At 40.0% G+C, this 14,804-nt stretch overlaps 1 protein-coding gene across 5 annotated transcripts in view; it reads left to right on the top strand.

Moving 5' to 3' along the window:
- Nucleotides 1-14,804, top strand: part of DLG2 (discs large MAGUK scaffold protein 2) — a 307,910-nt gene that overhangs the window by 287,813 nt on the left and 5,293 nt on the right. For all 5 annotated transcript variants that reach the window (XM_057364043.1, XM_057364044.1, XM_057364042.1 and 2 more), the window contains 4 exons: nucleotides 9,961-10,011; nucleotides 10,388-10,489; nucleotides 11,449-11,621; nucleotides 12,303-12,412. In XM_057364043.1, the coding sequence (XP_057220026.1) occupies nucleotides 9,961-10,011; nucleotides 10,388-10,489; nucleotides 11,449-11,621; nucleotides 12,303-12,412 (436 nt within the window). The remainder of the gene's footprint in view (nucleotides 1-9,960; nucleotides 10,012-10,387; nucleotides 10,490-11,448; nucleotides 11,622-12,302; nucleotides 12,413-14,804) is intronic.

Genomic DNA, 14,804 nt, shown 5'->3' with positions numbered 1-14,804 from the left:
CTTCTGGATGGGATAGAATAGATACAATATTTGATATCAAAATTACTTTCATATTAATCTGTTAACCCTTTGACATAGTCCACACTGATTAAAGATGGATACAGGTTAGGCATTTATCAGGAATAGTTCCAGTGCATTGATAATGCACATCTCTGATAGTGCAGAATATGAACAGACACTTGGATTTCAAGAACTTGCTCAAGACATCAAGTGAGGTTCAAGTTGACCATAATATACATTGAAATGAAGTTATCTCAGATGTCATTTACTGTCTGTCACAAAAAGACATAGTTTTGCCATGGCACAAATCACTAATACATACAGTCTCTGTCTGAAACGCCASAAGAGAGAAAGCTTTCATTTTACCCCTGTAAAATATCTGAGCATTTTCAGGTGATGTCACTGCACAGTTTTTATTTCTGCTCTGCATAACTACCTTTGCATGACTGTGGCAGTTCTTTTAAGTTTCTGCAGCTCTGTGGTGCTTGGTTATGTTCTTTAATTTGCTGTACTGTTCTTGCAGAACATGTTTCTTCTAATGCCAGCGATAGTGAAAGTAGCTACAGTAAGTTACTGCTTTCATTAGAGTCCTTTTATTTTGCATTGCTTGTTCTGTTTGTTTCTTTTATTTTGTTTCTCTCCTTGCTACTCTTTTGTTAATGTTAATAAGATCGTTGGAGCAAATGGCTTGGAATTCAAATTTATAACCATGTCTTGAGTACAAAGCTATAAAAGAAAACTGGCAAACTTTATAAGAGAAGGGAGAAAGGTTGTGATGTATTAGGGTGGTAAAACTAAGCTTTGGATAGCCYGTGCAAGTCAGGATTATTTGGTTTAGTGACAAAATTTTATTTCAGTGGGGGCAGGGGGAAATTTCTTGATGATCTTTTAAGAGTAAAGTTACTGCACAGCCATAGTCAAATCTGCAAGAGGCATCCTTTTTACAAGGTCACCGTTTTTACTTGCATTTCTGCATGCCTGTATGGAGGGCTAAGAAATAGTCACAGAAATTTTGTTGAGCCCTTAGTTTTGACAATACAGGTTTCCTAATTCATATTGCAGTCTTAAAAAAARAGGTAAGCTAGACCTTCACTGCTTAGGCATTGCCACTGAATGTTACTGATACAGTATAGGTGGAGGTCCCAACCCTGCAACCTGTTTTGGTTGGATTTACAGACTCCATGTGATCATATAACCAAGAGGCAGATTGTATGTTCTGGTAGTTCTTAGTAATGCCCGTAAATTTAACCAATATCACTTGTTTTTTTTTTAATTCTGAAAAACAGAAAAGAAAAACCCAAGACATTAAGTAAATKACTAGAAATGTAATACAAGATAACTACAATGACAGAGGGCTTGCTAGATCACCCAGTTGTTTCATTTATTCAAGCCATTTGCTTAACAAGCCAAGTTTTGCACCAGTCACTCAGCACTTGTGCTAAGCACCCACATACACCAGGTAATCAATGGTATCATAGCTCATGTTTATTAGTCCTGATATAACGCACAGCAGTGGAGTTCTGTTGATAAACACTGGTTTGTTTCAGCTAAACAGCTAACCTTATCCTATTCAAAAATGGTAAATTAGTTCGTATTCTCTTGTATTGAAAAGATTTCCTTGGGAAAGCAATTGCCAGAGTCACAAGAAAACAGTAGGCGCTCCTGAATTACCCAGATCCAGTTCTGAACTGTTTTATTTTCAATGTGCCTTCCATCTGGGARGAGAGGAGGATTTTATGCTTGAAATACAAGATGCTTTTTTCCCCCGACTGACTTCACAATGGGGAATGAATCAGTTAAATTTTCMAAAGTTTGCACAAGTCAAATCTCATCCAAATCTGTATCAAAGGAGAATCCAGGCTGATGAACTGTAACAAACAACAGACTTAATCAGGTTGTGCAGTTGCAGCCAAACATTTGGGTTAAATCCACAAAAGCCTGTTACCAAATTTGATCAGAAGGCAGGCCAGATAGCCAGTTCTTCGTTGGCTGTGTAATAGCTTAAAATGAAGTGTGTTTTGAGGAGCAAGAAAGGTAATAGAAATTATTTGGGAAAGTTAGTTGGGACATAGATAATTGGATGGCAAAGTAGTGTTAAAGAAACAACTGCCCATGGCAGTCACTCTCTTTTAGAGTGGTTTCCGTCTGGACAAGCTCTGGTCTCACTCCAGCAGCGTCCAGTCTACATCCTGATGGCTGGATTTCGCCACACGTTACTGGTATGTCAACAACTTCTGCCTGGTGGAGAAGATGCTGGCAGGGATTCCTTCTCTGCCCTCAGGRTAGCTATGCCATTAGGAAGCAGAGGAAGCCCATCTTAGATTATGCCAAATGAAAGAGGCTTTAAAATACAGAACCTGCTGCCCAAAGGGCCTGATTTCWTTTGCCAAGGATTCATTGGTGTGCGCTAACTTTTGAAGGCATGATCTTGAGGAATTAGCAACTTTATTTCCCAACTGGAAATTTCAGATGTCCAGGGTGGCACATGAACCTGACCATGTTACTACCATGGTACATCAGCATTTCTCCTGTGGAGATTTRAAGACCTCCTGAGCCCAGACTGGTCTTTGAATCTTCAGGCAAAGAGATCTGAGATCTGCTGGTTTGACAGTACATCCAATTGCACAGCTCATCATAGCAAATCTCTTCTAGAAAAATTATGTGTCAGGAACCAAGAAGAATCAGGTGAGAGTAAGGGGCAGGTGCTCAGGGAGTGAAGTCAACAAATTATGAGGGATGGAAATAAGAGAGATGAGGCTTGTCAAAGGAAGTGTTCTTATTTCACTACAGTTCTCACTTTGTGGGACTGTTGAGAAAGGATGCTACACTGTAAAAGCACATCAGTATCTCTGATGTGGGAAGAGTAATGACCAGACATAGTCCTAGAAGATTTCCTAAAGTATTCCTCACTGCCTCCTGATTTATTTATTCCTAATGAAAGGAAAAAAAAAAAAAGTAAGGAGTGCTCAGGGAACATTCCTGGCAGAACAAGACAGCATGCGGTTACTATTTCTGCTATTCTTTTTGCATCTGGGGAGCTGGGAATGGAGCTCAGCATCAGCCACTGCCACAGAACCAAGTTTGTATTAACTCAGCCACAATGCAGAGTTTTTCTTCAGTGTGATGTAGTGTCACTYTGAGGAGAGTCTGTGTGTTCAAGGTGAAACACTACAAGTTATTTTACAAGGACACCATTGTGTGTTGATTCGCAAAGTCATCTARCCCTCAATCTGTGCACTGGCAGCATGGAGCATACTGAGAGGAGAAAAAAGTGAAACTGGAAAGTTCATGGGGAGCAAATARAAAACTGCTGGAAGAATCAGGGAGTTTGCGTGGGGTTGCGACCCTGTCCCTGTGTCTCCTTCTCTTCTGTTTCCCCAGTCTGAATTGTGGGAAGTTGGGGCAGAGTGTCTGGAAAGCTGCCTGGCAGAAAAGGACCTGGGAGTGCTGGTCAACAGCAGCTGAACATGAGCCAGGGTGTGCCCAGGTGGCCAAGAAGGCCAGTGGCATCCTGGCCTGGATCAGCAATGGTGTGGCCAGCAGGACCAGGGCAGTGATTGCTCCCCTGTACTCGGCACTGCTGAGGCCACACCCTGAGTTGTTTATTCAGTTTGGGGCTCCTCACTACCAGAAAGAMATTGAAGGGCTGGAGTGAGTCCAGAGAAGGGCAACRGAGCTGGGGAAGTGTCTGGAGCACATGCTGATGAGGAGCAGATGTTGCAGTGAGGTTGTGGTGAGGTGGGGTTAGTCTCCCAGGTAACAAGCAACAAAAAGAGGAAATAGCCTCGAGTCGCACCGGGAAGATTTAGATTAGAGAGGAGACAAAATTTCTCCACTGAAAGTGTTATCGAGGCTTGGAACAGGCTGCCCAGGGATGTGGTTAATCCACCACCCTAGAGGGATTTAAAAGCCGTGCTCAGGGACTTGTCAGAGTTGGACTTGTTTTTTCCAATCTAAATGATTCTATCAAATCAGCAATTCACACCTTGGCCAGCACAAAGGAGAAGMGTGTGGGTAAGAAATTACTGGCAAGTGCAGGGTGTTCTCCTGCAGACCTTTTTATGCATCCCTGTAAAAACAGGCCAGTTGGAGTTCAGGGTAAGGTGTTCTGCATTTTTTCTGGTGGGTCTCTGGCAATTGTTTTAACACCTTTCTCTAAATTTTGCTTCTCATGATGAGCATTTAGTGAAAAGTAGATAGTGTCAAAACCTTGATCATTCCTAGAACCATTCCAAACCAGCAATATTGAAGGCTTCTGAGAAATGTCCAGGCTGTGACCTGGACAGTGAGGAATTGAGGGGTTGCATATCAACCAGCCTTTTTCTAGGAGATATTCTGATGTGTTCATTATTTTTTAGAAAAACTTAAAAATTAAAACTTAAAAATTGGAGTATTTGYCTAAAGTATTGCTTATGCCTCCAGGGTTAACAAACCAGCTTTTTGACAGAAGTCAGATATTTTTTATTTCAAAAATATAATTCAAAGTCCTCAATGTGGTCTCAAGAGAATATTCTTTGACCACTTCTAAGCAACAAGAAGTTGCTAAAAGCAAACCAGATTTCTTCCGCCAGTGCCCTGAACACTTGATTTGTTATGAGCAATAGGGCTGGAGCCAACAGTGGGATATTCTTTTATCTCAGCAGATAACCTTCAGGTCCATTAATTACAGGGGGAATCACATGTTTGAGAGCAGAAGCTAACCCTTTATAAATAAGAATAGTATTTTGGGGCCAGGAAGAAATGCTGGTTTGATCTTAAATCAGCTGGGTTGCGACACAGCTGCTGCTGAGTCACACAACCRTGATATTATGAAGTCTATGTTAGTTTATTTGTTCCTGTTCTAAGTGGCAAAGCCAAGTTTGCAGAGTGGTTTATAAAGTCCCGGTCTAGCAGAAAGTTGTTCTTTTTGTGATAAGGACATATGAAGCCAATTTTGATTTATCCCTGGACCAGTTAATCAAACTATGATTGAAAGTTTATTTTGAGCTCTGTAACTTAAAATGTTCTGATTTCTCTTTCAAACCAAGCTTGTAAGGACAGATTTTTTTACCATGGACTCATCAGTTTTTATTTTGTGAGACATGACTTTCATAATGGGCATGAATTTCAAGTCTCTTTCTTGCATATGTTTTGTGACACTCTTACACRTAGTTCAGAAAAGGTTTTTACAGCTGTCATCAGAATTACATGCACATTGTCGCATCTGTTTAGCCTAATTACATAACTGGCTGTGATTGCACCAATTACCTAAGGAGGCAATACATAACTAAAAGTTAAAAATAAGAAAAAGTGTTAGAAAAAAAAAAATTTACCCTCTGTCAGCAAATAAGCAAGTGAGTCTTCTAATGAGATTTGAAGATTCAGAATAAGGTTAAAGTTCTCCTGATTATTACAACACACTGCTGATTAACAAGGACACTTGCTTTGGTCCCCAAATTTACTTTATTATTCAGGTATACTCAAATTGGCATAAATGTCAAAGTCTCATTTTATACCCACACGGCTATATTGATCTTTGTCCAAAGACAACTTTTGAGTCATAAGTTCATGCTCAAACTACTGATGATTTTTTGTCATACTGGATTTCCAGCCTTTCATAGCTATCAATATATTTCAGAAAATCACATTTATTCACATAAATAGGGGCCCAGCAAAGGTATTTTGAACCAAACAGAGGTTGGGATATTGACTGTCCAGTGCAGTCTGTGCAGAAGAAACAAAGCAAAAAATTGACTTGTTCAAGATCTTGCATATACAACTCAGATAATTCATATGTTAGCCCAAAACCTAAATGGATGGTGACAATAAAATAAGCCTTCTTTGATTTTAGATCCAGCTGAGCAACAAAATTCAGACAAGAGCTTGAACATTACTTTAATTTGGCTCATCTACAGGAATTTCACATGTGTATTGATGGTAACCACAACCATTACTCCAAAAATTATAATAAACCCAAAAATTCTCTTTGATTTTYTTTAAATTGTTAAGTACCTTTTCACTGTCTTCACAAGTACTGCTTTTTTAAAATTCATCTACTTAGATTTCAGATTTTTTCATTCACAGATATTAATAGGATACCAAAATCTGTGCATTTCCACTGCATGAGTTGCTGGGTGAGGGAGGGTATTTGTTTATATGGTGGCTGCCCCTGGCAGCTCACAGCAGCTCTCCTGCCCCRTTACCCACATGATGGGTGCAGGTACACCAGACCTGTGGAAGCCCTCCATGCTCTGGCAAGGGTTACATGGAAAATGCCTGAAATCCACCAGGTCTGCAGTGAAACTGGGTTTGAGCCTTTCACAGGCTCTCTGCTGTCTAATCAGAGGCATCACACTAAATCCATTTCAGAACTACCATCTGAAACCCTATAAAATCTTTTTAAAAGATTGAATTTGTACTCCTTATAAAATTTATCTGGCAGTACAGGACCTCACTGCCCAGTTTATAGAGGTTATGAGTTACAACAAACTCCAGGTTATTCTTCTCYTCCCCAGCATGAGAAAACAACAGGCAAACCAAGAACAAAGGGGAGCAGGGAGTGGTCCTGAGACAGTGAAAGTTCTCCAATAATTTTATCCATAAGTATATTACATTTAGGAAAGTTTCCTCTTTTTTTTCTGTTTCTTTATTTTATTTCTTTTCTTCTCTTTTTGACCTGATGGAATTTTACTGAAGAACAGGGGAACATACCAAAATCCTATGGAAAGGTCTTTTTCTTTTTTTTCTTTTTYTTTGTTTTATCTGTTAAATATCACAAAGATTTTCCAGATCAATACAGCTAACCTGAGCTAATTAAGCTGTTAATGTGGGTGGTAGATGAGGCTTAGGCAAATGATAAATAAGCCCCTGTGTCCTGATGGATTTCACGCTGTGTCTTATACCTCAAAGCCATCACAAGGTTACAGCAATCTGATTATTGATTGACTCCAGAGCTCTTCATTACACTTAATACTTTATGGACTACTTCAAAACCATGCAGTACTGACTAAGTAGAGATCATTAAAGAGTACCATCTGGTATASTTTACATGCAAAATAGTCTCTGAGGTCCTACAGGATTTTGTCTGGACAGTACGTGGCAGGGTTTTATTCATTTAGAAATGTAAGCTTCCTGAGTCCTTTTCCCAGAAAAGAAAAGCAGTGGAAATGGTGCAGCTTTCCCCCCCCCACTCGCACTCCATGTTGAGTCTGAAGCTGAGGGCTGAAGATCCTTACCTCAGGTAGTCTATATTCCTGTGTATCACCRTCAGCCTCCAAGTTTCTCCCTACTTACTGCAACCCTTTCCAATGGTTAAAATTTCAGCACAATTTGATTGGGCTTGAGATTTTTTTCTTCGCCTTCCACCTGGCTGCAGTTTCACAAGATATCTGTGAAATGGGCTTGTTTTTCTCCCTAGCCCGTACCAGACTGAGTGTGTSGATGTAATGAAAGCTCTTTAGTATGGGGGCATGTCTGCCAGAGACTGGGCAAAAAAATAAATCAAAATCTCTGCTGGCTTGTCAGTGCTGGTTATAAATCTGTGCCAAAGCTAAGTATTAGTCTGCAGGAAGAAAAAAAAGGAACAACAGTTTCAGAGTTCTTGTCTGTTTTCTTTCAGTTGCTATTGACACTGTCACTCCCATGAGATTCTGATGTTTAACTGCAATGTCTGCATTTGACCTTGCTGTTTAAAGTGGTTATGGGACAACTGAGTTATGGGACAAACTCACCCTTCAGACTTTTTCTCTCCTCACAAAGTAGACATGTAAAATAGATCAGATGACTCATGCCTTAGAATAAGCCCTTGCCTATTTGTAGGCTGCCATTGGTTCCAAAATGTGTCTAGGGACTAGCTTAGACATGCACTCAGGCCTCACTTTTCTGAAATTAGCTGAAATGAAACCTCTGCCATGGATCCGTTTGCCATCAAGAAAATATGTTCAAGTTTAAGTTTGTATTTGTACAAACAGGCCCCTCTCYAGTTGGCAAGTGATAGCTTCATTGCCCATCCCAATATTGACTTTCACAGGYTGTTGAAAAATATAGCCTTGGTTCCTGTGGGATAGAGAGTGCAGGAGCATCCTTCCTCAGCCTGGAGAGTGATTTTTTCATCTCCAGGGAAATGGGACGTCCTGAGTTTTACATCACCCCTGAGTTTACATCAAACCTAAAGTTTATTGATGAACTTAAGGGAAAACAATACATCTGCTGTCTGAAACCTAGTGTAACAATAATTCTAGGTTTCCAGCTTTGCAAAAAGCGAAAGATAAGTGATTACGATATCAAACATTTGCAAACAGAAAAGAAAATGCCTTGGCCACAGGCTTCATGTTATGTGGCCTTGTCCTCAAATGCTGTCTAATCTCTTCCTCTTATTAAAAATTATGTTCTCTCCTTTGCTTCTTCAGCACCATTGCTAGGCTGAAGTTGGCCCTGTCAGTTCTCACTCTCTCCTAATACATCAGTACAGTTTTTATTTGCTGTTTCTGTCATTCAATAATTACAACATTATTTTTACTAGAAGAGCTCTCTTACACACTGCTGCCTAGATACTATATAATACAAAAAAATCTGCCAGCATAGTGAATTCATGGGGTGGGAGTCAGATTAAGATTTAACCACAAAACATTTTCTACCTGGTTGGGAGCTAGGCATTGCATCCAACACAAAGCTTGTTAATATAGTTAATGGAGCCTCAAGGGCGACTCAGTCAGAAGTCAGGCTACTTCTGGGTGAGGTGCACCTCATTCTAAATCCTACATGTATTTCCATCAGGCAAGGCAGCACTCTTCCCCTGTATGTGTATATTTTGGTTTGGCAGGAGCCAACCAGAATAATATGACACAGGCTCATGTGCATGCAAGCAGATGAAATGATCCCTGTCTATTTTATAGAGCACTGGYGTGCCTCATAATACTCTTTCTTCTGTTATATCTAAACTAATTGCAAAATCCCATCTGTGGATCTTCTCAGAGACAAACCCAGAACTGAGCAAAAATAAAATCATCATTTTAAATTTTGCTAAGCTGTGTTTAGAACAGCCAGAGCCAGAGCCCTCATGTGGTACCAAGTATGTGACAGTGACCCAGAAAGAGAAATGAGCAGGAATTATTCATACTTTAGGTGAAGAATCCTCCTCCCTCTCCTCTTGCACTCCCTTGGCTGGGAGCACAGTGATGCATCAGGATTCCACACCTGCACCCCAGCCATGGTCCACATAATGCCACTTGTTTCTCATGGCACATTTCTTTGCTTTAGTCCCCTAAATGTCACCATGAGGAAACAGCATTGTCCTGACAGGGCAGAGGGAGGACAAATGTATAAAATATGATGCTGTGAGACCTTTGCTGAGGATACTCAAAACCAGCCTAGACATGATCCTGTACAACATGTTCTTGGTGCTTTAGCAGGGCGGATGGGACCAGATGTTCTCCAGAAGTTGAAAGTCCCTTTCAGCCCCAGCCATTCTGTGAGTCTGTGATTTGTGTTCAGGGAAAGGATAAGGCTCAGAAAACAGCTCATAGCTAGATGTTAGGCTGTGAATGCACTATACTATGGAGGCTATGCGCTGAAGAACAATCAACCAAAATGTATAAAAATTGTTCTGTCTAGGTAGCCTGTTGATTTACTCTACAGCTACATGCTAGGGCCTTAACAATAGGAAAAGAAAAAGCTCTGCATCTGAAATTGCTGCACCATCATTGTAAACAGCCTTCTATCAAATCATAAATAAAGGCTTGTCTCCTATCAATAAAAAAGCCCAATTTCAGTAAATCAAATAGAAACACATGTAAGGGGAGGGTGGGGAAGAAAAAAACTGTCTCCATACCTGGAAGTTATGATGCACTTTGGAATGGTTCAGGTGAGAGGCCTATCAAGAAAGAAGTGTGGAACCTCGTCTGTCTCTGTGTGAAGCATTTTATCAAATTTAAGCACATGTTGCTCATCAGCTTTAATCTCTTCTCTTTCTTCTCTCATCAGGAGGCCAAGAAGACTGCATCTTTTCTTATGAACCTGTCACAAGACAGGAAAGTAAGTTTCATCTTTTCTATCCATGTTCCTTGTGCTTTTAATTTCAGAGTTTGAGGGCCAGCAAAAGAGTAAACCTTGCTGTGCCAGTCCAATTCCCGGTGACTTCTTTTTCTTTGACATTCAGTCTATTTTCATATGAAAAAAAAAAGTTATGGTATTCCTTGGAAGCCCACACTTCTTAACATTCCCAGAACTTTCCCCAAAACGTTCTCATGGGCTTACTAGTGCAGTACATYAATCAGTCTACAAAATATTGGTGTCGATTTTTTAGATTAACTCCAATAAAGCCAACAACTCTGGTTTGTGCATATTTGGGTAAATTCATTTATTTTTGCCAGTAAGAGCATCAAAATGTGCCTTTCTTTTTGTTTTTCAGTTAATTACACCAGGCCAGTTATTATTCTGGGTCCTATGAAAGATCGGATCAACGATGATTTGATATCTGAATTCCCTGATAAGTTTGGGTCATGCGTACCACGTAAGTAGGATTTTACTCCTAGTGCAGCTGAGTGAACTGTATCCCTTGAATCCACACATTAAGTAAATTTCTGTGAAAGCAGCATCCATGAACTATACATAGCTGAGTTTCTCAAAAGTMATTTTTTCATCAGACAGAAAGAGGAAAAGAACAAATAAATTTAAAAAGAGATTATGAAGGTCTGGGGGAAAAAAATATCTCAAAAGAGTTGTCATAAAAGCTCTAGGATTTTTTTAAACAAAAAACCTTCTAGTCACTAACTCAGTTTAGTAATCAATTAATCTATGATTTCTTAAATAAGATGAAAGTTTGAAATACTGGCAAAATTTACAGCTCAATTGCACAATGTCCACCAGTAAAAATACGGAATAATCTGTGATTTGTGTGAGATATAGATTGTTGAATCAGAAAGTTATGGTGGACCCTGAATTAAACAGAGTATTTTTATCTTGGACCATTGGAGTTTGCTGCTTATTTCGGGTCCTGATTACAGCTCTACTTCATTTTAAATGGTTGTCTCTGACAATGCACTAACTTAAAACTACTAGAGATGAGAATAGAAGCAGGCTTGTAAATAAGGCTAAATTACGTTGTTGAGATCACAATTCATTTTATCACCGTAATGACATTGAGTTTAAAATCTGGAATGCATTTTATATCTGAAGTTTGTGTGTGATTCTGCTGAAAAAAATGGAATTGGTAAACCTTAATTATATTTTAGCCTGTATTGATTTGAGGTAGAAGGTATTACTACAGAATCAGAAGATATTACTATAAAAATACAGCTTCATTGTCAGAGCTCCATTGAAAACAGTATGGACTAGCCAAAGATCTGGTCTCAGATGTGAAGTGCCTTCCCTTAGAGCAGACCCAGCATTGCCCACTGAGCAAATCATGGCTGCATTTTTTTTCATTAAATGTTTTTGCAGACTTCTTGATCTGTCTTTTGTTTCATGCAGATACCACACGGCCAAAGCGTGACTATGAAGTGGATGGGAGAGATTATCATTTTGTCATTTCAAGAGAACAAATGGAAAAAGATATCCAAGAGCACAAATTTATAGAAGCTGGGCAGTACAATGATAATTTATATGGAACTAGTGTCCAGTCTGTGAGATTTGTGGCAGAAAGGGTAGGTTGACAGAAGGTTTATTGCCAATGCAACATGATCTGCTTTGATTCCACATTAARTCTCAGACATGATTCTCTGCAAAAAATATAAAATTGCTGCAAAACAGTTTACTAATATTTATAGGCTTTATAATGACTCCACGAATGGAGTCTCTGACTTTGAATGACATCATCCTTGGCATTCTCTGTGCGTACATGTAGTGTCRTGGATTCAGGGTTCCAACACAGTGSCTCAAGTACTCCCCAAAACGTCTTCTACTCTTCCCTCTGTAAGACAGGTAGATAAACTAAATCACTTTCACAGAGGCAAAAGAGTGAACAACAGAAAGATTACAGGTGGCACAGGGAGTCTTTGACATAAGAACTGAATTAATCACTAAGAATGTGGACATCGTATTACTTTCATGAAATTATTTTCTTCATGTAAGAAAATCATCCTGCCCCTGCAAATTTCATCCCAGGGAAAAATAAAACCCAAGTTTGTTCCCATATCACTAGTGTGTATTTATACTGGCACCAAAGCAAAGGAAAGATTGCAGAGTACATGCCCTGGGCTCCCCCTTCCCTGGTGTGCCAGTAATGGCCCCATTCCAGGACACTGCATCATAGATTGTTTCCTRTCTTTTGGCTGATCTGCAGCAAAGTCTGCAAAAATAAACGCATCCTCATCTGTTTCCAACAGGGCAAGCACTGTATACTTGATGTGTCAGGAAACGCTATCAAACGACTACAAGTTGCACAACTCTATCCTATTGCTATCTTCATTAAGCCTAAATCATGGGAGCCTCTGATGTGAGTATAAACTTCTTCAAGCATTTCATTTTTGGGGGTACAGCTTCAAGTGGCACCACACAGATCTTGAGTCAACATTTTGTTTGTTCACTAAAATTAGTARTAATGAGAGAAAGTGGGAAGAGCCTCTTCAGAGCCTGTCATCCACTGTATCCTGATATCTCAAGGAACCAGCCAGAGCTGCCTTTGACCCTTTCAGATTGGGACACATGAGATTATGTGCTGGACCATGAAGGACTCCCTGCCAGTGCTTGCTGTACTTGCTCCAACCTGTGCAGGAAGYTCACCATGGACTCCCCCAGCTTGGCTTTTTCCATCCATCCTCGGGTGCTTTGGGGGTTTAGAGTCTGGTCAAGGGTATGAGCCAGTAGGGCTAAACCTGTGTCAGACTTGAGGTGTGTTCCTCTTCCTCAGCCCTYCATTTACCTGAAGGTCTGTAGGTGGATAGGCAAGGAGCCGTGGGACTGGAGAGGGGCAAACATAACATTYAAGAGAATGAAAGAGAAGGCACCAGTTTTATGCTGCCAAGGCTGTCCAAGGTGGGGCACGCTTTGAGGGGTGAGATCAAAACTCAGTGGAAGATGAGTAAGATGAAATTTAGCACAGACAAATGAGAGAAAATGAAATGCATGAGTACAAGCAGGGAATAATTTAGCTATAGCACTGCAGAAAAGCATCTGGCAGTTGGGTGGATCATACAGGAATATGAATGGGTGGGTAATGTGGTTGCAAAAATGGAAACTGCCACTGTGGGCTGTATTCATATCAGTGTTGTGTGAGGATACAATAAAGAGCTATTTTGTTTTASTGGGTATAGATGAGGTCTCAGCTGGAGTGCTGGCCTGATTCTGGGTTCCACTTTGCTAGTGGAGAAGGAACAGGCATTATCTAGTGTCACAGAGAGAAGGCTGAGAGGAAATATGGAATTGATCTTCATCCTGAGTTAAAGCTCAGGATAAATACACAGTTATCAAGTTGTTTTCAATGCACCCTTACAGTTATGTAAGAGCTATCAGCCTGATTTGCGGTGATAAGGGTGAAATTTTGAACTCTGTGCCTTCCCCTCCCCCGAGGTTTTACAAATGCCAGGTAGTGCCATAGGTACGTGTTTGACAGCTAAAATGTAGGCACTCCCCCTCCTGTGACAGATGCATGTCCTGCAATGGTAACAGTGTGCCTGCAGCCATTGGCCACAGAGCCAGAGAATGCCAACATGACCTATCCTGGGAATGTGCATTCTTCTTGGCCCTGCCTTTTGGCAATGAGATTTTATGTCCAGCCACATTGCAAGGAATGATGAACAATATGYGGTACTTGCACAGCATCATCCTGACTTCCTGACTCTTCTTCCAGCCCTATAATTCAATTTTGTTCTGATTTTGTTGCTGTATAGAAGGGGAAGGGTAGTCTGATAGCATATCTTCTGCACTGATTATTTAAACAGAGATTCTAATGTACAGTTTTCCCATTCATAAAATATTTCCATTATTTTTTCAATGTTGGTATTGTCTCTGGAGTGATTAAAAAAAAAAAAAAGTAAATAAAAATGGCCCTTACTCTGAAAAATACATCAGGCGGAACCAGAAAAGGGGCAATAACATAAAGGCTTCATTGATTTGATGTTAGAAGAGGAAATCCTTGAATAGACTGAATGGTGCTAGGAAAATGCAAAATATTATGACCATCATTCTSTTATTAAACCAAAGCACTGCAAATACTTCACTTAGGACTGTAAAGTAAGTGTGCTGTTCAAGAAAGGATGCTACCAGGATGTAGCACTTAGTGCTATGATCTAGTTAACAAGGTGGTGATCGAAGGTTGGACTTGACAATCTTGGAGGTCTTTTCCAACCTAAATGATTCTGTGATTCTGTGATTCAGTCTTTTTTAGGTATGTAACTACTGCAACACAAAAAAATTATAGGTTTATCTGCCATAACTATTACTCCTGTTCACACAAATGAGTTGAAAGTTACTGTAATAGCAAAGTCAAAACACAAAAGACAAAAAATTTCAAATCACAAGATGCAGAGAAACAAAGACTAAAGATTTATCTTTCATCAAAATTAGCAGATTAAGTTGTGGTCTCTCATTTATGCATATGCTCATTTGCACCCATCAGACAGTGGATGTGGGAAGAGTTAAGGGAGCATAAATCAAGTTTGCCCTGCACTTGAAACTTGGTTATTGMAGATTTTCTGAAAACACTGTGCTAACACTTATCACCACAGCAGTGAATGAGTGTGAGGGGCTATTGGATGTAAAAGCTATCAGAACATGTGGCCATTGCAGTAAACAAATGGTGGTGCCCCATCACCCCTTCCTTCCTTCCTTCCTTCCTTCCTTCCTTCCTTCCTTCCTTCCTTCCTTCCTTCCTTCCTTCCTTCCTTCCT

Source organism: Malurus melanocephalus, unplaced genomic scaffold (assembly GCF_030028575.1).
Source record: "Malurus melanocephalus ecotype Western Australia unplaced genomic scaffold, MMel_1.1 scaffold_34, whole genome shotgun sequence".
NCBI classification, from domain to species: domain Eukaryota; kingdom Metazoa; phylum Chordata; class Aves; order Passeriformes; family Maluridae; genus Malurus; species Malurus melanocephalus.
Note: the sequence above shows the minus strand (reverse complement) of the source record. Positions and strands in the feature narration are given on the sequence as shown.